This window comes from Centruroides sculpturatus, unplaced genomic scaffold (assembly GCF_000671375.1).
Source record: "Centruroides sculpturatus isolate CEXI.00-Female unplaced genomic scaffold, Cexi_2.0 scaffold815, whole genome shotgun sequence".
Taxonomy (NCBI): Eukaryota; Metazoa; Arthropoda; class Arachnida; order Scorpiones; family Buthidae; genus Centruroides; species Centruroides sculpturatus.
Genome location: NW_019385019.1, coordinates 128,108 through 151,839, shown reverse-complemented (window position 1 = coordinate 151,839; position 23,732 = coordinate 128,108). Strand labels below are relative to the sequence as shown.

Below are 23,732 nucleotides of genomic sequence, written 5' to 3'. Positions count from 1 at the left end.
CTGGTATTGTTTTTTTTTTTTTTCCTTTCTTTAGATTTACATGAAGATAAAATTTCAATTGTGATTATGTTGTTAACGTTTATGATACTAATAGATGATTAGAAATGTGTAAATTGTATGTGTTTATTATATAACTAAATCATGACAGTAGACTTGTTCATTAAACATATGAGGAGATTTTTCAAAGAATTACCTTTGCTAAGACTACATAAGATGAAACTTAGGTTATATGTATACTGCTGATATTGACAATTAAAAACAAAAATATAAAACTCTGACCAAAACAATTTAATTGAATTATATACTATTAGTTTATATTATAGGCAATTATGCCATGAGTGGAGCAAGTGGACTAATTTTGATGAATGCCATAATCGTTTATTATGAACAAATTGTCATATGATGTTTTGTGGTTAGACTACACCTAAAACACTAACATAATTTTGATTTCCATGTTAGTGTTATAGGTATAGTCTAACCACAAAATCCATTCTTTACAAAACATGGTTGGCATTTCCCCACTATCCAATGAATGCCTTTCATACATTCCTTTCTAAATTTTTCCATATCAAAATGCAAAAGCCGATTCTATTTTGGTTACAAAAGGGATTACAAATTTTCTTACAAGTACCACTTTCTTTCTGCAATGTCCTGATTTTATATGGGAAACTTTGGGAAGAAATGTATGATAAGTGCTTATTAGGATTGTGGGGAAATGCTAACTGTGTTTTGCAAATGAATCTTAAATTTTTTGATTGTCAATGTCAGCTGTATACATTGTTTGTAGCGTGAAGTGAGTATGATTTTCTTCAATACCGAAATGCATTGTTTTAATCACACTGGTTATAGCAGCGGACTAAAGTGTTTTGAATGTCTCCTGATGATATAAGAACGATTCAAAGATGAAACTTTGGTTATTAGTCTTAGCAGATGTAAAATAGTATGGAAAGATTTTTCAAAGAATTATTATATATGAACATTTTAACACAACAGTTAATTTATTACATTTTAATAACTTTACTCTTCCGTACTTTGTGGTATAAAATGATTTTTAATGTTAATACTATATTAAAAATTCTTAAACAGTGCATAATTCGGATTATGATTGTTTGTTCTAAATAATTATATTCTATTATATAATATTAAATTTGCCACTTTTTTTCTAAATTATAATTTATATTTGCAGGTGAAAATACTGAAATGAATACATTTTTATTCACAAAATGAAATACTATTGATAAACTGCTAGAAATTTTTCTAGCATAAATGGTTATTCTCTCTTCTGGTATAGTTTGTGAATGTGCAAGCTCGAAGAGTTTGTCACTTGAATGATAGTGAGTTAAAGGACCCAATGGAAAGGTAACTGTGATGTCAATTTTATAAAACAGGATACTACTTTTAGCACAACATGTACAATATATAAATAGTAGATTGATTAACTTGACTACAGCCAGAAATCAAGAAAAAATAGCAAATCTACTTTTTCATCTTCAAATGAATCTGCTAGTTGTTATCCATCCAAAAGAAAGTAAATGTAAAAACTTTTTTTTCAATAGTAATAATACTTATTCTCTGCTACTTACAATTGTCTATATTATTACATAAAATTATCGTATGACTTAACTAATTATTCAATTTGACTTTACATTGAATGGAAATTTTCATATTGAATATACATTTTTTATATTGAATGTAAATTTTTGTTTTGTTTGTTGTGGATAATTTCATTTTTGAATTGCATGTTATCTTAGCAGAATTATTAATAATTTTGTCAGTATTATTTTCTGGTAAAAAGTTAAGACAATCTTTTCAGATTTCAACAATAATTGGATTTGGATTGAAGATATTTAAAATTATATATATTATATAAATATGTATTATTAACTCTACATATCGTACATTCTAAATTATTGCCAAATCCTCTTATTGTAAATTGTCTGGTAGCAATAAGTTTCGGTTGTTTTGTTTCTTTACAAATATTTCAGTGTATTTTTAAGATAACATTTGTTATTTCTTGCAAATTTAACTACTTACATGTTTACGATATGTACTGTATGTATATTTGTATACCTGCAATGTGCCTTTCAATGGAGATATTTTGTTTAATATAGCATCATTCTGTGAATTTGCCAAGAAGTCTCCATTTGTATATGCCCATTTGGTGCATTCCATACCCGTGTTAAATGATTTTTAAATTGATATCTGTTTGTTTATTGTGATTGAAATCATGGAATATAGATTGTTACCGTTAGAGTAAAAGAAAGATTCAAATTATTAAAGTTATTGCCATAACATTTTTTCTGAAATAATACAAGTGTTTCATATGTTGTATTGGTCATATTAATCCGACAATACATAGGACGTTCAAGTTAAACTGGGAAATTTTAAAACAAAAATTGATATGGTGTTTTTGAATCATTTTCATTTTCAGAATGACCTTAACCGATACCGATTGATACTTGTCACACACTATATATATAGTTCATGTCACATACAGTAGTTTAACTACTATGATTATTATGAAATACTGTCCATACAGAAAACTTATAGAACAATTTGCCTTCCCAAATCATATGCTGCATACTTCACCACTATGGATATGTATGTCTTGTACAGCTTGTTTCATAAAAGCAAGTTATATTTTACTATATTGTTTACTGAATTTGATGTTGTTGCTAAAATTCTCTTGTGGGAGTTATGCACTAATGTCAGATGTTCAATATGAAACCATGAAATTAAAAAATGCTACAAAATATATTTTTTGAGACTCAAATACATTCACTAAAATTTCACATGCTAATAGATCTTAATAAAATTTCTTTGGGTATGGTTTTTATTGTATGTAATAATGTTTTTTGATTCATGACAATGACAGTAATGTTTTCCAGATCAAATCACCAGTCGTTTTGAAATGCTTGTTAATTATATCATATTATTTGCTTATATAATAATCTTTCAACTCGCTGATCCAATAATTTGCCATCATCAAGTTTTGTGCAATGATCATTCCATGAAACTGATGATAACAATATATTCTTGGTACCAATAATAAATATAAAATCCCAGTTTCTCTTAAATGTCTATTGTATATACTGTTTTGTAATAGAAGCATTCCATTTATTGTTTTGCCAAAACAAGGTAAACTCATTTAATAAAATGTTAGATAATAGATCTTAAATTTAAATTTATCAAGAATTAAAATTTTACTTTCAACATTTCAAATTGAAGAGAGTTTTGTAGTTATTGACAGATTATATTAAATTGGTTTACAATCGAGTATAACTAAGAAAGAAATTGAAATCTGGTGTTGGTAGATTTATACTTACATTTCAGACTTTAATTTATATTCATTGTTTTCTGAGGGGACCAAAGGTTATGGAATAGCAATTTATATCAACTCTTAAAATGGTTTTATAAAATGTTAGAGGCAGCTGTAATTTTTTTTCACTGTTTTAATTTACATGAAGTTGAATCAAGGAAAACCTGTATCAGTGAAGAATGCTTTTAGAAATAAAACAGAAATAAAAGAAATTCCAAAAGAATTAGCTGTTGCGTATTATGTTTTCAATAAACTCCATCCTGTACATACAAAGTAATACAGGTAATTGAAACAATGAGTTAATATTTATAGTTGTGATTTTAATAGTCTAGAATAAGAGTTTACTTATTAAAGACTACATTATTATACACCAGATAAAAAATAATAGTAAAAAATAATTGATTATACTCTCTTTTGATCACCTGTTTGTCAGGCTGGCTATAAATTGTAAAAATCTAGAAAATTTGACCCCCATACACACACCTTTAATTTATCACCCACCATTTAAAAAGATAGCCTGCCTTCCAGTAAATTAATTTTGATTTGTTCCAAAGTTTAAGTATTTTAGAGATTTAACAAATTAAAAAACTTTTTTGATGTTACGTAGATGCAAATTTAAAATAGTTTAAAAGTTGTCTTAATATCAATATTGTTTAATCAATTTGTTCGGACAATAAGCTATCATACAAATATTAGATAAATAATTTATTTATAAATATCAAAATACCATATAACATAAATGCAATAATTTCAAAGTTAAGTTTGTTTCTTGGATTTAATATGTATTGATACATTATATTCTATAGTGTGCAAATTCTGAACAGAATAACATCTGGAGAGTTCAGTTCTAAAATGAACCAAGTACAAATTAAAATTTATTTTATTACCAACATTACAAAAAACTTAAAATGCATAAAAATTATATTATGTTTGGAAAGATTTTAATGCAATATATTATTGCATTAACTATACATTTTATATGCATAGTATCCATTAGTGTATTATGATTTCATTCTTGAAGTCATTTTATGTGGACTTGGTTCACTTTAGAACTGAACCCTCCACATTTATAAAAATAATTTTACTTTAAAATAACATTTTTAAGCATATCTAATATCAAAATATATTACTAAAACATCGTTCATTATTGGAAATTGGCATATATTTGGAATGAATCCAGATAAGTAGTTGCAACTCTGTAACACAACACAAATTGTTCCTGAAAAGAAAAAAAATATTAAAAGCAGAAGATTCGGTAAGTAACAGAATAAGTTTTGAACTAAAATAAATAATTTTTCAAAATAATTATTGAATGACATGAACCCACTAACAGTATATATTCAAAAGTTTTGGTATTGTCATTTATTTGTTCACAGCAGTCTGTTATCGATTGTTAAGGCACTGAGTGATTTTTATAGTAAAGCACACGAGCTGTGTCTAAATTTGCACAGTAAAATCCCAGAGCATTAAAATGTCTGTCTGCTAATGACCTAGGAAAAAAATCGAACACAGCCGTTTCCGACTTCTCAGATCCAGCCATAATGCGAGTTTCGAGTCATGGCAGTTTTGAGATTCTTTGAGACTGCCATGACTCGAAATTCGCATTATGGCTGGATCTGAGAAGTCGGAAACAGCTATGTTCGATTTTTTCGGTCTTTGAGCCTAACATCTATGTAATTCTTGTTTACTTGTTATGGTCCATACACATACGAGAAAAACCATAAGTATTCTGGAAATAATACAATACAATGCAGCAAGATGACATTTTAAAATAATTCAACACATTCTTACTGTTTATAAATTCATTCAAATGGCATTATATAACTGTTAACTGTTAATGTTTAGATTAATTGCGTAAGTAAGTAGATTGCGTGCATGTGTTTGCTTTAAATTGTTTTGAATTGTGTAAATCCACATTTTATAATCAGCAAAATTTACGCATAACAATGTCTACACATGTTTTGGTAAATTTCAATACGAATTTTTACAAATCTATCCAAGATCTTTCCCCTTCGGCTGAGACGGCCATTTTTTAATTACAGTTCTGTACATTAAGGGTTGGGCTAGGCCGGCAATATGACAGAGACTTGCTGTAACTAATTACTCAAAATAATTTATTGTAAACGGTTTTGTTCTGAAAAAACGCTGTAAAGTTTAAATTTCACTGGAAGACATTAGAATGGGAAAGCTCGTTTGTTAAAACTAATATACAGTATTAAATCCTAATTATACATACGAGATTTTCTATAAGTTGTGGCCTATTTCCACGAATACATCTTACAGCTAGGAATACGTCGACTTCTTGTTCTGCCTTTATTTTATCCAGAACAAATACGGAAGTGCAATAAATCCCACAAGCACGAACACCGTCTCTACAGAGGAAAAAAGTAAATATATTTTCACTATTCTACAAGACTATTGCTATATATAAATTGCAATACTTACAGGCATTGCACTACTGATGTTAGTTTGCCAGTTTGTTGTTGCCATTTCTCTACTCTATCAATAAGATGTAAAATATTTTCATCGCTATACGGAATATAGCTATTAGAAGGCCAGTTATTTAAGTGAAATTGTTTAATAGTTTTAGTAGCAGCTCCCTGTGAAATGCATCCACAAATTAATAAAATTTAGAAAGTAAAAGTATAAAAATAACGTAACGGAAATATACCTTTCGAGTTAAATCTTTCAACCGAAATGTTCTTATTATAATACAATCGTACATTTCTGCCGAAATATTTGAAACTTCTGTGTTTTCATAGTTGATAGTGTCGTTAAGATTTGGCCAGTAAGATGGACATACCTGTAGAATAAAATTTTCTTTACGTCCAGGTATCCCTAATACAACACGGTTTCGCTAACCGTGTTGAGGGAAACCTGTATACCGCTCTAACACGGTTGGAAAATTGGTGTTGTACTGGAATACAGTATCTCCATTTAAAATTTTTTACGATTTTCCGGATTCTTAAGTGCAAACACCATTATTTTTTTCTTTCTTTTAAGAAAGCATACGTGTCGTCACAAATTTGCGTATGGATACTATAATAAATGAAAACTGATAGTAGAGAGTATTTTTCTTCCTTGTACTATTTCTTATTAACCAAGTATTGTTGACATTGCTTTCAGACATTGGCATTTAAGACTCACTAAGTGTTAGTTTTACGAATGATTACTTTTCGTATTTAGTAAGTAATGTATAAAAGTGAGGAACGAAATACAGCGGTATCTCGGTACTCGAAAAGATAATTTAAGAACCTTTATATATAATAAATTAGTCAGTAAATTGATTCAATGGCAAATTTAGATCTTTACTTATATAAATATGTTAAAAGACCAATTGCATAAATCTTACCTCATCTAATTCGTTTAGAAGAATAAGAGTGTTGGATTCAGAAAATAGCATCATTCTCCAAAAATCCGAAACTGTATTTGGTAATGGAACTTGAGTTACAATAAAAGAATCTTTTTGTTTATAACCCTAAAATTAAATATTGTTAGAGATATTTTCGTAAATATAATACTTTGATTGAAATATCTTACATCAATGTACACAGCGTTGATATAATTTGATTCGGAATCACAACCTCGGAGAATCACGCGAGCTCTTTCAGCTGTAAATATGAACAAAGGTGAATTAAAATTATTCATAATTCGATAATAAGTTGAAAAAAAAATATTCTTACGTGGTACAACATTTACATTCCTGTTTTTTAATTGATTGTCAGATTCGTATCCTGAACGACAGTCGGCTGGTTTTATTTTTGGACGAAGTTTCTCTAATCTCTACATGAAATTATAATTTGTTATTAATTACGAATTAATTAACAAAAAAAACTGGTTCTATAGCTTAATTTCTAGTGAATTCGTCAAGAAAATACAGTGAAAGCTCTCTTAACCGATACCTTTCCATAAAGGAAAATGACCGTGGTATTAAAACAAAAAAGTATTTAACCTTTATTACAATTGATCTTCCTTAAGCGGGCACCCTTCATTATGCATACGAACGCATAAAATTCACTAAGATAGATGATTTCTCTTAACGGACATGGTGGATCATGGTCGAATCGACTTCTCCGTGTTGACTTTCTGCGATTGCAATGAAATCGATTTAAAAAACTCAATACTTTATTCCCTGTTGAGTTCTTAAAATCGATTTGACTGCACAACTCATAAAATTTCTATTATATGTAATGTTTGCTAACTTATCGTTATGGAAACGTCTTTGCTCACATCATTCGCTACGGAGCACACGCACCTTGCGACCATAATTAGCAGAAAACGTTTTTCAATGTACAGTACTAATATATCTCATATTCATCAGTCCCAAGCTATCCGTCGTCTTGCATTCTTTTCATCTCTTCACTCGTGTTACTTATGACTGACTGAATTTTTCTAAATAGCCGGTCAGCGTCAGAGACGGTTGCACTTATCTATTGAACATGTCATAAGCAAGACGATGGACCCAGGCGTAAGCTATGGTCCTACTCTATATTATTCGGAGACATATACAACCTCTTACGTAATACGGTACTTTCTGAATAAGAAATTGAAGATTGTCCGCGTCTATATTCTTGTCTATTCTTAATCTGCTATAAAGGTAGAACACGTGTTATTTTTCGTATTTAAAACAGAATTTGCGAGTTTCGACGTCATTTCCATCTTATCTTTTAATGTGGGAAATGAGAAAATTAAAAGGAATGTTCAATATTAGAAAAACGCAAACTGTGAAAATGGGCAATAAAGAAAGAACAGAAAAGGGCTGAATCCGAGTGCTCTTAACATTCACGACTTCTTTAGTTTGTAAAGAAAATTTTAAAGTATGAGTGGAGAACACGAAAAATCTCCAATAATTCAAAATGCTGGTAAATCAAGATGTTTCAAGAATAAGCAGTACATTAGACTGATTTTCATTCAATTTCAAATTTTATATTGTTAAATGAAAATAATTTATTCAGAAATTCTCTAGTGAGGACGAAAAATCAATATTAAAACAATTAGGCTATCGAATATTAAAAAGGGTTTTAACTAAGATTAAATTTAGGATTATTTAATTTTTAAAGAAAAAGTATGTTAAATTATTTACTTCGTATTGTATGTGAAAACCTGTTTTTCCTGTCGAGGCATTAACTTTCTTTAATCTGTCGATTTCTTTGTTATAATCAGAGCATAGAATCGATGTTTTAAATTCGCATAGACAATCGGCTAATGCTCGATACACGAAACGATATTGCTCCTGTTAAAAAATATCAAATGTTTTTAAGTTAACTCTTCTTTTTTTCCGTTTTATCGTTAATTCAAATCTGTATATATAAATAAATAATATTACGTAAGTTTCCACGATGTTTATTCGCTGTTGCCGCATACCGGTGAGATGAGAAACAAGATCTACTTTATTTTCTGAATTTGCCATATCTAACATGCTGTCTAACAGAATTAAAGTTCCAGTTCTTCCAACTCCTGCACTAAAATATATAAATTCAAATAATAATAATATAATTACTGTAGAGCAGTGGTTCCCAACCTTTTTTTCATTAGTGTACCCCGTGACATGTCATATCTCTAGATTGTACCCCTTATTTAAGAAATTTAGTGAGTAACCGTATTGTTAATTTTACATATTGTAACTTTAAATTAAAGAAAAAATGTATAATAAAGCTGTGATTGTCGCAAGGAACAAGAAAAAATGTATAATAAAGCTGTGATTGTCGCAAGGAACATTTTTTATCTAATAATTTTTTAATACTATTAGTTTGTGATACATAATATATTATTTTTTCTGCCATAATAACTAACTTTTTTCTGTATCCCTAAACAACCTATCGCGTACCCCTAGGGGTACGCGTACCACAGGTTGGGAATCGCTGCTGTAGAGTGTAATAAGCTTTGTCCTTTTTGTATCTAAAAACTTCTAGACATAGATTAATTAAATAGGTTTGCATTTATCTACCAAATCCATGGTGTTGAATACTGTAATTATCACTTCAATGAGGTTGATTTGTAATAGTAAAAAAGTTTGTAAAAGCCATTCTTATCAAGTTGTAAAGATTCAAAATGTCTAAATTTAAAGAAAAAAAATTATCGGCAATGAACTCAACAACAGTTCACCTTGGTAAGCAATCACATCTCACATCTTTGCTGCAAACTTTGAATCCCGCGAGCATTGAATGAGTGGTTTTTCATTGAAGAAACTCTCGAGCATCGGATATTTCAATATGGCTCTGCAGGGGGGGGGGCGAAATGGATGTAGTCAGTTGTCGCCAAGTCTAAGCTGTAAGGTGAATGAGGCAGAACCTCCCAGCCTAGAATGGCCAACTTCTCTAAGGTTATCATTGCTCTATGTGCTAGAGGTCGTGACAGTGTCAGACTTCAATACTGTATTTGGAAGAAGTTCTTTGCTACTAATTTATGAACACCAAGATCAAAGTCAAAATTTGATTAATTATACATTTTTCTAGAAGTTGTTGGATGCAAAAAGAAAAAGCTTAGAGCATTCTTTGTGCTTTTAATATTGATATTCTGTAATTTCTATAAAAAATAATATCCGTATAATAATTTGTAAATATATAAACCTACCTACAATGCACAACAATAGGAGAATTGCTCTTTGGCTTAAAATTTCTGACATTTTGTAAAAATGAAACGACCGAATTTGTAAATCTGGGTACATCGTGATCGGGCCACGTTACGTAATGAAAATGTTTCAACATCCACGTTCTTTCTCCCTACGAATTAATGTTCAAAGTCATTTATAATATTAAGTCAATTAAAGCGCAAAATAATAATACAGAATTCGTACTTACTTGGGTAATAAGAAACGTTCTAACGACATAATCTAAACAAATTTCCTTATCTTTTAACGATACGTTAATGTTTCCGTAATTTTCTTCAGTTTCGGGCCAATATTTTTCACATTTTGTCTGAAATATTTGAAAATTTATGATTTATTCAAACGTTACCAATGAAATTGTTACTTTTCTTCAATATATATTGTATACATTTTAAAGTGATACTTTCTGGAGAAATTTCTGTTTAATTCGTTTCTTAACTTATATACACCTTAAGTTCGCACAATCACGCTTGTACTGTACAATCAAGCACAATTTCAAAACAAACTTATACACTGTACTTTAATATTTAATGTAATATTATATCTACACAAGCTGATATAAAATTATATTTTTATATTTCAAAACAAAGTAACCAAATTACAAATCTATCTTTCAGTGAAAGTTTCGATTTATCGAAAACACATTTGCTAATTAAGCAACTGAAAAGTCCGAAGCCAACACTTGTTTACTATGGTTACTGCTAAATTTAATTTTCTTGGCATTATAAAAGTATTTATGCAATGTGAATTGTACTAAAATTGCAATCATAGCATTTTCTTAAGGTAAAGTTACTTTCTCACTTGGTCTCTGTACTGGAAAGGTACTTTCTGAATATGATTATTTTAGAACAGAATACATCAAATAACAAAAATGGAACTGTAAAAAGTTAGTTTGTGAAAAACACGAAAAAGTCCAAAGTACTTTAAAAAAACTAAGAAAGAATTGCCACTGACTATGTCACTTTTTCAAAGTCAAAAAAAAAATAAATAAATGCTTTTTTAAATCAAACATTTTTCACGCTCTTTAATTACCATCAATATATTAAAGTATAAAGATGCTTTAATAAAATACACTGCAATTCAATTGTTTACCATCAATGTTACAATAATCATAATCAGGCTCACCAGTGGCCAAGCGGTCTTCGTACCCTGAACACTGGGAGTTCGGTCGTGTGTACCCCGAGCACACCAGTGGCCAAGCGGTCTTCGTACCCTGAACACTGGGAGTTCGGTCGTGGGTTCGCGCCTCGCTCGGACGGGCTGGCACGTGGAGTTTTCCGGGTTTTCTTTCCAGTTTCCTCCACGTCTGTAACGCCTAAATAGGGGCCAGTTTCCCATAAAAAGACCTCCCGGAAGTCATCGCCCAAGTGTTGCGTTGCCATAAATCAAACACTAAAATCTCTCTAATTTATGCGAGTTGCTCTCCAGTTCCAAAACAAATTAAAATTCACGTAAAATTTCATCATTACGATGTTCATTACATTTTGTATAATTAGAAAACACTTTAAAAAATGGCATCGGCATTGAAAAATTTATTATTATTATTGAAAAATACCTTTCCGTTTTCCACCAGATTAGTGACCATGACTATTTTACAAACATTCTCTTGACAGACCATTCTCCAAAAATCATGAATTGTCGTCTGCTTCGGTCCTAAAAAGATGAAAATTTGATTTATTTTTATTTTATTCGGATGCAATATAATTTCTTTAACTTTTTTAAGATATATCACCTTGAGTTGCTATATATCTTTTTTGTCTTTCATATCCCTGAAATTGAAATAAGAGTTAAAGATATAAATTACTTTCGGTAGAAAATATGAATAAAATTGTCGAAATTTCGTGAAATTTATCTGTAACAAACGTATTAGAAAGGTAGCAGAATTCTATAAATCTACTTACATCAACATAATTTGCATTAATGTAGTCCGAATATGGATCATTTAGGCATATTTGTAAAACTACACGAGTCTCGTCATCTAAAAATTGAAAAATGTATTAGAATTTGATTAAATATGCTTTATTTTTTTAAAAAATGAGTTTATATTTTGAGAAAGTCCATATAGAAATTCAAGAACGTTTTTATAAATTTGATTTTCTTTTACAGTTTAATGAATTTATGAAGTAAATTACGTAGGTAACGAAAGATACGGTGTTTTGTGGATGATAAAGTTTACTTTGAAGATTGTCATTCTCTTAATTAAAAATGTGTAATATTGAAATTTCATGCTTACATGCAAGAAGATTTCCATATCGATTCTTTGGTTTATTTACTGGTAGTTTAGACATGTCCCACGATTTGCATTGTCCTTTTTTAACAGCCTAAATAGCATTAAAAAATGTAAATAATAAATTTTCTCACATTGAGAAACGAATAGAATTGATTTATATTGTTATACCATGAACTGCCTTTTCAATTTTCCTGTTTCTGTGGAATCTATAATGTAATTTTCCAAATTTTCAATTGAAATTTCGGTAGATCCATCTATTTGTTTTTCTTTTATTTTATTTTCTGAGCATTCTTCCAAGATTGGATTTGTGGATGATACAATTAAATCGTCATCTAAAAATACACCAAAGTAATTTTTAAGTATATTTCTTATTACGGAGAGTTAATAATTTTACGCGTGTTAATTGAATGTCATTTTATGTTCGAATATAAAACTGTGTTAATACTTTTTTAAATTACCACTATATTTAAAATTAAGAATAAAATGATTACCATTTTTTTTATTTAAAAATTTCACATTAAAACCATTTTCTTTTTTGATTTTTCCTAATAAATTACGCTTTCTGCCAATATACGATAAGAAATATTCATTAATTATCACTTAATTATAAGTAAAGTATACATTTTAAATATTACCTGTATCCTATTAAGGCAATAATTATTATTAAACACGCAAGAATTCCGAATAATACACCTATTAAAGAACTTTTATCTGTTCTTTTACTCACTAAACGTTCAAATAAAAATTGAAATTAATAATTAACAATTACGCAGAATAGATATTTAATGTTAATATATTATTTATAAATTAGTAAAATCTGTACATACCTTTTATAACATCGGATAAATATTTATATCCAATAAGTATTTTCTAAAAAAAATTAATCAAATTTTAAAATGTTATTATTAAAATTAAATTTCAAAATTACAATTTTTAAGAAACATTAGACCACCTGAAGGGTTCTCAACGAAGAGACTAATGCATAACAAATAGGGTATATTAGAAACATTAGACATGTTTCTAATATACATCCAATTCAATATAACAATAATCTAGCATCTAAAACACTAGTTAATTATAACTAGTTAACTATATTAGGCTAATTGAAAACATTACATAATCATACTAAAAAAATGTGATTTTTCAGTAAATAATCATAATTTACTTTATGTTATAACATACGTAAATAATAATGATTAATTTTACAAGAGGAATTATCTTACCCCATTATAATTACTTAAAACAGCCATTCCTAATTGATAATTTTCTCCTGTAATTAACGGTGCATTGTAAAAATCGTTATACGTTTTCCCATCTCCAACGGTAAAGTTTATGCCTTCAGAATCGAATTGACGAGGATAGAATCTTGCAGTCGAATAGTAATTTACACTCGTATTCACAGAAGTATTATAGTTAATTAATTCTTTTTCTTCTATTTTAATTTCTCTTTTCTTTAGTCTGCCTTTTCGTTCTACAATCACGTGATATTCACTGAAAACGTCAATTGAAATATAATTATTCGTTTGTTAATTTAAATTAAACTATATTGTTGCAGACATTAATAAAGTTAGTATTGGTTTCGGTTTTGACTGCTTGAATTTGGAATTCCCATATACAAATAATGTTACGTGACATTAAGTGATTTACTTAAAACAAGTAATTATGTATTCCCTTTCGTGTGTGTGTTCGTGTGAACAATAATAAGCAATTTCTTAAAATAAAAATTGTAAATTATTAACTTCGTAAAAGTTATTGATTGGATTTACCTAATAGGTCCCTTGTCGAATTTAATTGGTTTTATTAATAAACCAATGGTAGAATCTGTTACTTCTAATACCGCTGGCTCCACTTCTATAATCGGTACTGAAATAAAAAGTGCGAATTAAATATTCTTTCCTTTACAATGTAATCGATACATAAAACTTCACTAATACCTGAATGATTTGTTGTAAACTGCACGTTTAAAGGACTTCCATATCCCGCCGATGTACTTGCTTCTATAGAGACGTTGTATAAAGTGGCAGGATACAAATCCTCAAATGCATATTGTCTTTGAGTCGCATTAACAATATTGAATTGACTGGTTCCAGAGACGGTTTCGTTAAATGATTTTACTGCGGTTATGTTAATCTATTGTAAATTCAACTTATTTATATGTTTTGAAAAACTTTAGTATCAATAAAGTACTTAAATTCTATTGATTATACATTCGGTTTTATTTAACGTTTTTATTTATCAGTTTCTGGAGAAATATCTTTTATAGCTTTCACATGTATTAAACTATTTACACAAATAAATTATTTTTATCTCTTTAAATTTTAATAAATATTTTTTTCAAAATTTTATGATATTTGAAATTAAAATTTTTATCGAATTTCTGTAATTTCAATTTATATCAGTTATATTGAAATAACTACCTTTTCAAATATTTCTTAATACATATACAAATACTTAACACCTTATTCTTGCCGAGAAATATAATTTATTTGAACAAACTAACGTTTTCAGCCTGATTCACAGGCCATCTTCAGGTTTAGAATACATTTGAATTAGAATTCCATCAATGGAATACAAAATTTAAATTCAAAATTAAATAAGGTACAATTAAAATAAAATATTAAATAACCAACATACAACAAAAATAAAATATAAAAAATATATAAAAATGCAACAAATGAATATATAAGTATTAATAAATGCAATTACTAAGACATTCAATAAAACTACTATATTGATTGGTTAGAGCCCTTATTAAACTTCTTAACCATAAANTAACTTGATTGATTAAAGAAACGTTTAAAATTTTAAAATTATTAATTAATAAAACAAATAAACTTCTGCAATATATATAGCCATTTATGCCATTGCTAATATCATATAAGTATAATAATATAAAGCAAATTACTGTTATGTTCTTACTAAAGCAGAGATTGCTTTAGTAATTACAGTATAATAATATTGAAATCTTCCAGACTAATTCAGAAAAAAATAAAATGCAAAATTAAAAGAAACAATTTAAGAATGCTTCATTACCGCAAACAAAACCGTTGTGTCGAACTGAATAAAGAGCAAAAACGTAGGTTGATGTAATGTGAAGCTACGAAAATTTCGTTATGCTGTAATTGTTCTTTAACAGGTGGGCAAATGAAGCTTTTTGATTGACAAATGGTGGACAAACGAATGACACAAGTTATTTGAAAAAATTCAATTGGGGATAAGAACTTCACAGACCCGTGACGTATCAGTGGCATGGATCGATCGTCGATGATTTATATAGTTATATTTTTACAAAATACAGTCAGATGTATATAAAATCAGTAAACAAATATATAATTGTCTTTCTTTAGGTTTAGGAACATTCGATTTTTCTATTCTTTAAGACATATTATGAAAAAATACAAGATAATAAAGACATATGAATAAAAGTATTTTTGTAGTCTTCCTTCTCGTCCTTCTCACAATCACAGGAAACATGATCCACATTGGCAGAGTAGACCTTTTACCTGATTTACGTAAATTTACGCGGAGGAGATTAGAAAAATAAGAAAGGACAACAAAGAAGATTACAGAAACCAACAAAAATACTTTTATTAGTATAAGTCTTTATTATCTTGTATTTTTTTACAATATGTCTTAAAGAATATATTTCGTCTTGGAGTTTTTAGAAGTTTTTCTTTGCAATTTTTCTATTCTGTCGGGATATCACTTTAGGACACAGACTGGACATTGCTAACTCCACCACTTAAACGAGGTGGCCAATGGCTATTTGGATTTATTTATATTAACAGGGAATTTCGGGACAGCGTTTAAGTGTTTACCCGAAATTCCCTGTTATTCTACCCCCGAAATTGTGTCCCTAAAGCGAGGGTTTACTGTAATTTTAAACTGAATGGAATTTATTATGATAGTGTTGTTAGACGATGATAAATAATACTACTTACTCTGTAAGTTTTTAATATTCCGTTTTCTCTCTTGGGCGAATCCCAAGATATTTTAAATGAATATTCGGTGGAATTTTCCAAATTAGCTTTTTCGGGTGGATCCGGAACTGAATATATAAAAAACATGGATTACAAATACGAAGAAAAGTAAAGTAATATGAATCATCATAAAGAAATGTTTTAAAGGAATTTACCTGATTCTTTTGTTTCATCTATAATTCTACTCGAATCCCCTAAATCTTTAACGTCTTTATTTTTAGCTTTAATCTAAAATATATACGAATGCAAGAAATATTTTAGATTTGTTTTTACTGCCTTCAAACATATATTTATTACTATAAATGATATTTACATATATAATATATTCCTTCTTTGCTTCCAGATTATTTATTGTATAACAATGATAATTCGAATGATCACACGAAACCTTATCAACAGAAAGCCAGATCGTTCTTAATTGACGGTGTTCGCATTTATTTTCATTGCATTTATAACTGATTTCGTACCCTTCAAGTATTCCGTGGGGTGGATAAGGTGATTTCCATTTAAGTGAAAGTTCTCGATTTGTTTTTCGAATTACTCGTAAATCATACGGAGCTGGCGGTTCTAAATAAACAAAAACTTCGTTAATTGTTTAAAATAAAAGCAGTAAGTAAATTTAACGACGATAATTGTAGCAAATTAATCTAAATTTGTTTTTGTGTTTTACGGTTTGTTCGTTTCTTATTTTCTCGAAAGTAAATGAATTTTACGCTGTAACCAATATTTTGTTTTTTATACACTTTTAATTACTCTGTTTTTTGTCTGGGTGAAATCTCGTAAGTCAATTTTTATTCTCTTCCCAATTTCCGATCTAGTTGAAACTTTTCACACATGTGTATTTCCGGCGACGATACATTTCTTTAGAGTTTGAAGAGTATTTTCGCAATTGGTAAAAAGTTAGCAGAGTTAAAATTTGTAAGTAAATTCTGATAACAAATGGCTCTACACGTAGCTATGCTCTTTTCAGTCATATTGCCTAGGCAATATCCTGCAATTCAAATTTCGTCAACTTCCCAATTAAATGCTGAACTAAGAATTCGATAATTTAATGTTACATAAAAAGTAGAAAATAAAAAAATATTTTAAAAATTTAAATAAACGCTTTTTATTCATATAAATGCACTGAAAAGTAATAAAATAATTTTTCTTCCGCTTTCTCAGTATTCTTGGTATCATGCCACCAAAAATAAAAGCTTGGGGCGTGCGCCTAAAAGAGNTCCGTTTTCTCTCTTGGGCGAATCCCAAGATATTTTAAATGAATATTCGGTGGAATTTTCCAAATTAGCTTTTTCGGGTGGATCCGGAACTGAATATATAAAAAACATGGATTACAAATACGAAGAAAAGTAAAGTAATATGAATCATCATAAAGAAATGTTTTAAAGGAATTTACCTGATTCTTTTGTTTCATCTATAATTCTACTCGAATCCCCTAAATCTTTAACGTCTTTATTTTTAGCTTTAATCTAAAATATATACGAATGCAAGAAATATTTTAGATTTATTTTTACTGCCCTCTTCAAACATATATTTATTACTATAAATGATATTTACATATATAATATATTCCTTCTTTGCTTCCAGATTATTTATTGTATAACAATGATAATTCGAATGATCACACGAAACCTTATCAACAGAAAGCCAGATCGTTCTTAATTGACGGTGTTCGCATTTATTTTCATTGCATTTATAACTGATTTCGTACCCTTCAAGTATTCCGTGGGGTGGATAAGGTGATTTCCATTTAAGTGAAAGTTCTCGATTTGTTTTTCGAATTACTCGTAAATCATACGGAGCTGGCGGTTCTAAATAAACAAAAACTTCGTTAATTGTTTAAAATAAAAGCAGTAAGTAAATTTAACGACGATAATTGTAGCAAATTAATCTAAATTTGTTTTTGTGTTTTACGGTTTGTTCGTTTCTTATTTTCTCGAAAGTAAATGAATTTTACGCTGTAACCAATATTTTGTTTTTTATACACTTTTAATTACTCTGTTTTTTGTCTGGGTGAATTTCGATAGTCAATTTTCACTCTCTTCCCAATTTCCGATCTAGTTGAAACTTTTCACACATGTGTATTTCCGGCGACGATACATTTCTTTAGAGTTTGAAGAGTATTTTCGCAATTGGTAAAAAGTTAGCAGAGTTAAAATTTGTAAGTAAATTCTGATAACAAATGGCTCTACACGTAGCTATGCTCTTTTCAGTCATATTGCCTAGGCAATATCCTGCAATTCAAATTTCGTCAACTTCCCAATTAAATGCTGAACTAAGAATTCGATAATTTAATGTTACATAAAAAGTAGAAAATAAAAAAATATTTTAAAAATTTAAATAAACGCTTTTTATTCATATAAATGCACTGAAAAGTAATAAAATAATTTTTCTTCCGCTTTCTCAGTATTCTTGGTATCATGCCACCAAAAATAAAAGCTTGGGGCGTGCGCCTAAAAGAGTGAAAGAAAGTGTAACTAAGAATATGAGTGCCCCAAGCTTTTATTTTTTGTCGCGCATTACCAAGAATACTGTGACAGCTGAAAAGAAATATTATTTTTTTACTTTTTAATGCATTTGTGTGAATAAAAAGAGTTTCTTTAAAATGTTTTTAATACATTTTTTAAATTTGACTTCAATATCTATCAGGACCGGTGCTAAGCATATGAGCACGCCAAAAATAGGGCATTTTGGCGTTCCCAATCGGACAAGATAACTATAATACATTATAATAATAAACATTATTGACTAATTCCGAAACCGTGCCTTCTTTTAATTATTCTTTACTTCACAACTGGGTGCATTAGTGGTAGACACTAGGCATCTTTGTGTAAGATATGACTGAATAAAGAGTGCTGTTACAGATGTCTAGTGTCTGTCTATGCATCCAGTTGTAAAGAATAATAATAAACATATTACGTACGTAATAAAAATTATTTTAATGTTACTTTAATATTTATTTATTATTTATAAAATGAATATGGAAATGATAATTAATTACAAGCAATTTAATAAAACTACCAAAATTGAATTAAAACACTTAACTTCTTGTACTAGAAAGTAGCATAAATATATAAAAAAATTTAAAGTACTTATTAATGTTTAATTATGTTTATACATAATAATGCTTATAAAAATCAAATTTATAAAACTATTCTTTAATTATCACATAGTTTTCATATCATTTTAAAAACTATTAAAATAATTTATTTATTTATAGAGTAATAGTTCCTCGAGTAATCTATTAATTATTTCTAATGTTTCTTAAACTTAAAAAAATTTTTTGATATATTAAAATTAATTCTGCATAATTTCGTCTCTTTTCTAGAAAATATCGATAAATTGAGTAAATTTTCAGGCTTTAATAATTTGATATCAGAATAGCGAATTAAAGAAAGGATAAAAACTTCTCATTAAATATCAAAAATAGAAAGAAATCCGAACAACATTACGTACAAATTTAATAACTTTTTGTATAAGATACGTAATTTGTATACGTATAATTAATATGTTAAGACATTACGTCTATTATCGACATTTAATTTGTACTCTTTCTTTTAATATTTAGAATATTGGTTTAATCGTTAATATGCACTATAATCGTACTGTATGATCTGATGAAGACTTTAGTAACGACGAATCCATGTGGCAATTCCATGACTGTTTATGTAATACCTCTACTACTGGAGCATCGTGGCTTCACCAGGCCCAAGCAAATTTGAATTAGGGGGCCCAACGTACAGTGTTCCCTTCATACATTTTTCTTGGGGGAATTTTTTGTGGAAAATAGTTTTTTTTTTTTAAATGATTGGTTTGGGACTCCCATCTATGGGGACCCCAGGCAATTGTCCATTTTGCCCATAGCATAACGCGTCACTAACTTGTACGTGTTCCAACAACACTTAAATCTTAAATATTTATTTATTAAACGGTCGAGAACTTCAATTCGTCACGAATTTGTTCGAAACTGTAAATAAATCCTTGACGAATAACGAATCAGTGACCACTCACCGTCTTCTGAAGGTTATTCCTCTCAAATGAATTTCAGCTTGATTATTCTATATTATGTACTGTACATTAAAATACAGACTTGTGTTTAAATTTAAATTGTGTTTACATTTAAATTAAATATTACTTTGGTTTATTATTTGCATATTTTTGCTTAATTCTCTAAATTCAAAGTGTATTTAATGCAATATAAAAAATTCACAGAATAATTACATTTAATATAAACAATACACAGACTTACTTTCATTCAATGTCTTCGAGGTTATATTAACAGACTTGTAAGAAAAACCGATATTGTTTCTTGCAAATATTCTTATACTGTAACTTGTAAAAGGAATCAGATCTTGAAAAGAGAACGTTGTCACTCTCACAATTTTCGTGTCGTTTCTTGAATCCCAAGGATCTTTACTCGTAATTATTAATTTGTAAGAGTTTATATTTCCGTTGGAAAGGGAACAATCTGGAGGAGACCACGATAATTTTAGTGCTTTTCTCCATGAAATGACTTTCAGATCCTTTAGAACGCTGTATGGAACTAAAACGAAAGTGTTTTCAATTAGATAAATATTTCGAGTAAAATTCAAATACTGTAATATAATAATAATTAAATAAAAAGGGTATTAACATAATTTTATTTAAATCCTTTCAACTAATAAACTCACGTACTAAAATTATTTAATAATTACTATAGAAATCGAAAAATTCTATTGATAAAAAATACAATAATTGTAATTTCTGACAATTCTTAAGTGTATTTCGGGATTTTTTCTTTGGTATTTTTATCAACATTCAATGCAATTTGGAAAATTTAAATTGATAATCTTTTGTTTTATAATTGATACTTTAAAAGCAAAAATTAAATTTCATAAAACTTTTTATTAATAAAATATATAAAGAAAATGTTTCGTATATCGATTTTAGAATATGAAGTAAAAAAGTAAAAATCTAGCCTCGTGATTCAAAACTCAACAAGATCAAACTTGCCATAAATCATGGTTTATTTTAGAATTTCAATTTTCTTTCTTAAGTTATTCTTCTGTATATTTTTATCAATTTCATTTGATATTGATCTTTCATTCTTTTTTAAGGAGAACGAAACAAAAAAATTTACTATCGTACTATTTTAACTGTTTCCGCTCTATACAAACTACAAGTTCTTTTATTCATACCTATTGTAGTTTCCGACATGTTCACAATAGCGATGGCCGGACGGCGAGGGATTGGAGTTCGACATATCCGAAAAAAAATCGCCCATGAAAAATTCCTGCTCGTCCAAATTTCATTTAGGAACTCTCAGAATAGTAGGCTGAGGCTTTATTTAACATTGTTAAACGTCAGCCTACTATATAATTAGAATAATTAGAATTTTCTATTTAACAGAAAACTAAAGGTTTAATGTTGAAAGATTCGAATAAACGAATTTCAGAACATAAATAAGTAAATGAATTAATACAGAAAACAATAAAGTAAGTTGAAATAACAAAAAAAAATGTATTTATTTTACATAACGTGATAGAGTGTCAAGTGATTTTGATTGAAAATACAATATATATCACTTTTAAGTTGTATCATCCCGTAACCGTGAAAGAAAACAAAAACATTGATACGTATTACTATTTGAAAGATTATTTTAAACAATTATTGTTCTGGACAAAATTTTTAAGAGTTTTTAAACAAATCTGTTTAAAGCTTTTTAAAAGAAAAGAGAATCCTGTAGTACATTTTGAAACGAAATGTTTGTGTGTGTAGTAACTAATTCTTTAATATTTAAACAAGCGGTTCTTAACCGGTGTTCCTCAAACTTATTTCAAGTGCTCTGCGAAATTATGAAAGCGGGGGACTATTTCATGCGTATTACAATATTATTTACTATATGTACGGTGTTGTATCCTTTCCGAAATTCACAAAGGATATGCCCAATAAGATTTTTTATTGAGAGACATTAAAATTGATTTTGATTTTATTCAAACAAAATGGGAGTTTTAAAATATTAAAACGCTTTTAAACAAAGAATATAATCTGAAATTAGCAATAGTGTTAAATTTCACATCTGTTACAATTAAATCACACAGCTACGTTAAGTAACCACACCTGTCAAAAAATACCATCAACCCAATAGCAAGAAACTACAATTTAAGAAACGTTAGCGTTGTAAATTCGAAGTGTGCAGTTTACAGAGCAGAGAAAAAAATGCAGTAGATACGTTTCCTTCGTTTCGTAATAACAATGTCGAAGTAATTATATCCGTGTAGATAACACTTAACACTATTGGGAGAAAAGATTGCAAGTTCCTTCCCTTCCTTAAATATAAAAAAATTATGGACGGATTCGAAATCCATTTGCCATAATTGATACATCGAGTTGCGAATTTTCGTTACAAGAACAACAACAATTGGTTATCTTGTCAACGGATTGTACTTTAAGAATAAAATTCTCCGAAATAAGTGTTGAGGAATTTTGGATTTTTGTCAAGCCGAAAATCCGTCTCTGTACAAATGCACTGAAAATTTTGTTACAGTTTTCAACATCATATTTGTGTGAACTCGGTTTCTCAACATTAATTTAACCTACATAAAAACTAACAACGCGAAAGACTCACTAACATAGAAGAAATGACGATAGATATAGGCCTATATCACATATTAGATCTGATATTGCTGAAATCTGCAGAAGCCAATAAGCTCAGGTATCGCATCGAAATTGATTTAATGACAGAAAATATAAGAATCAAATTCCAAGGTCAGACTATTTTATAAGTAAAATAAAATTATCTACCGTATTATAATTTCGAATCGTTTGAAAAAAATTAGCTTGTACACAATTTGATATTGTGTGAGTAATAAGACTGTCCAGCGTCAGATATCCCATTACACAAACTGTATTGGATCTTAGGGGAGCTTTCGAATGTTTGTCCTTCAGAGCCGAATAGCGGTTACACAGTACTACCATAACAATCACAATTATACTCAACGTTTAAATCGGGCGTTAGTCGGATATGTGTGAAAGCGAAAGATCAGCCCGATGCCCGGCATCGGATATCCGACAACCGGACGAAACCAGGATAAAATAAAACATTTTTACAAGTTAACGCAACAGACAGAGTCTGTATTTTGTTTGTTATTTGCACCAAGTGAAATATAACTTATATTAAAATGATTTAAAGCCACGGGGCGAACGGACCACCCAGAAATTCTCAAGGGTAAGTCCACCTCCGAGTATAATTGAAAATCATCCGACTTCCATCTTGTCACTTTAACCACCTGCAAGAGTCCTTGCTAGCTTACTTTTATATATTACTGGTCTCAATTTAATCGTAATATAATTTTTCTTAAAATTAAAAAATGATCTATATAAAGATTTATATATAACAAACTAGCTGTTACCCGCGACTTCGTCAGCGGAGGTTTTGCAAGCAAACCCCATTTACATCCAATATTTCAATAACCATAGTAATTGTTATATAACACCTACCGCTGAAGAGAATTGCCGAAAATCAAACGAACTATTTTCAATTTGATCAATTTTCTGAAACGTTTACAATCGTTCTATAATCGAACCAATACGCAATAACAAATTCGAATTTAAAAC

At 28.9% G+C, this 23,732-nt stretch overlaps 2 protein-coding genes across 3 annotated transcripts in view; one reads left to right on the top strand and one right to left on the bottom strand.

Annotated features, from left to right (window-relative positions):
- LOC111633508 (GTPase HRas) overlaps positions 1-3,542 on the top strand; it is an 87,293-nt gene extending 83,751 nt beyond the window's left edge. For both annotated transcript variants that reach the window (XM_023378091.1, XM_023378090.1), the window contains exon 9: positions 1,187-3,542. The gene's annotated coding sequence lies outside the window, so the exon portion shown is untranslated. The remainder of the gene's footprint in view (positions 1-1,186) is intronic.
- A 508-nt stretch (positions 3,543-4,050) lies between these two features.
- LOC111633511 (receptor-type tyrosine-protein phosphatase kappa-like) overlaps positions 4,051-23,732 on the bottom strand; it is a 70,467-nt gene continuing 50,785 nt past the window's right edge. The window contains exons 17-45 of the mRNA XM_023378094.1: positions 20,386-20,679; positions 17,694-17,947; positions 17,533-17,605; positions 17,318-17,445; positions 16,450-16,728; positions 16,292-16,364; positions 16,098-16,204; positions 14,091-14,286; positions 13,923-14,019; positions 13,380-13,647; positions 12,984-13,026; positions 12,792-12,882; positions 12,648-12,718; positions 12,325-12,488; positions 12,160-12,247; positions 11,828-11,904; positions 11,659-11,695; positions 11,482-11,579; positions 10,120-10,236; positions 9,893-10,041; positions 8,646-8,781; positions 8,403-8,552; positions 7,003-7,102; positions 6,860-6,930; positions 6,672-6,797; positions 5,991-6,122; positions 5,765-5,919; positions 5,556-5,691; positions 4,051-4,538 (exon numbers count right to left, since the gene is read on the bottom strand). Of these exons, the coding sequence (XP_023233862.1) occupies positions 4,464-4,538; positions 5,556-5,691; positions 5,765-5,919; positions 5,991-6,122; positions 6,672-6,797; positions 6,860-6,930; positions 7,003-7,102; positions 8,403-8,552; positions 8,646-8,781; positions 9,893-10,041; positions 10,120-10,236; positions 11,482-11,579; positions 11,659-11,695; positions 11,828-11,904; positions 12,160-12,247; positions 12,325-12,488; positions 12,648-12,718; positions 12,792-12,882; positions 12,984-13,026; positions 13,380-13,647; positions 13,923-14,019; positions 14,091-14,286; positions 16,098-16,204; positions 16,292-16,364; positions 16,450-16,728; positions 17,318-17,445; positions 17,533-17,605; positions 17,694-17,947; positions 20,386-20,679 (3,785 nt within the window). The 3' untranslated portion in view covers positions 4,051-4,463. The remainder of the gene's footprint in view (positions 4,539-5,555; positions 5,692-5,764; positions 5,920-5,990; positions 6,123-6,671; positions 6,798-6,859; positions 6,931-7,002; positions 7,103-8,402; positions 8,553-8,645; positions 8,782-9,892; positions 10,042-10,119; positions 10,237-11,481; positions 11,580-11,658; positions 11,696-11,827; positions 11,905-12,159; positions 12,248-12,324; positions 12,489-12,647; positions 12,719-12,791; positions 12,883-12,983; positions 13,027-13,379; positions 13,648-13,922; positions 14,020-14,090; positions 14,287-16,097; positions 16,205-16,291; positions 16,365-16,449; positions 16,729-17,317; positions 17,446-17,532; positions 17,606-17,693; positions 17,948-20,385; positions 20,680-23,732) is intronic.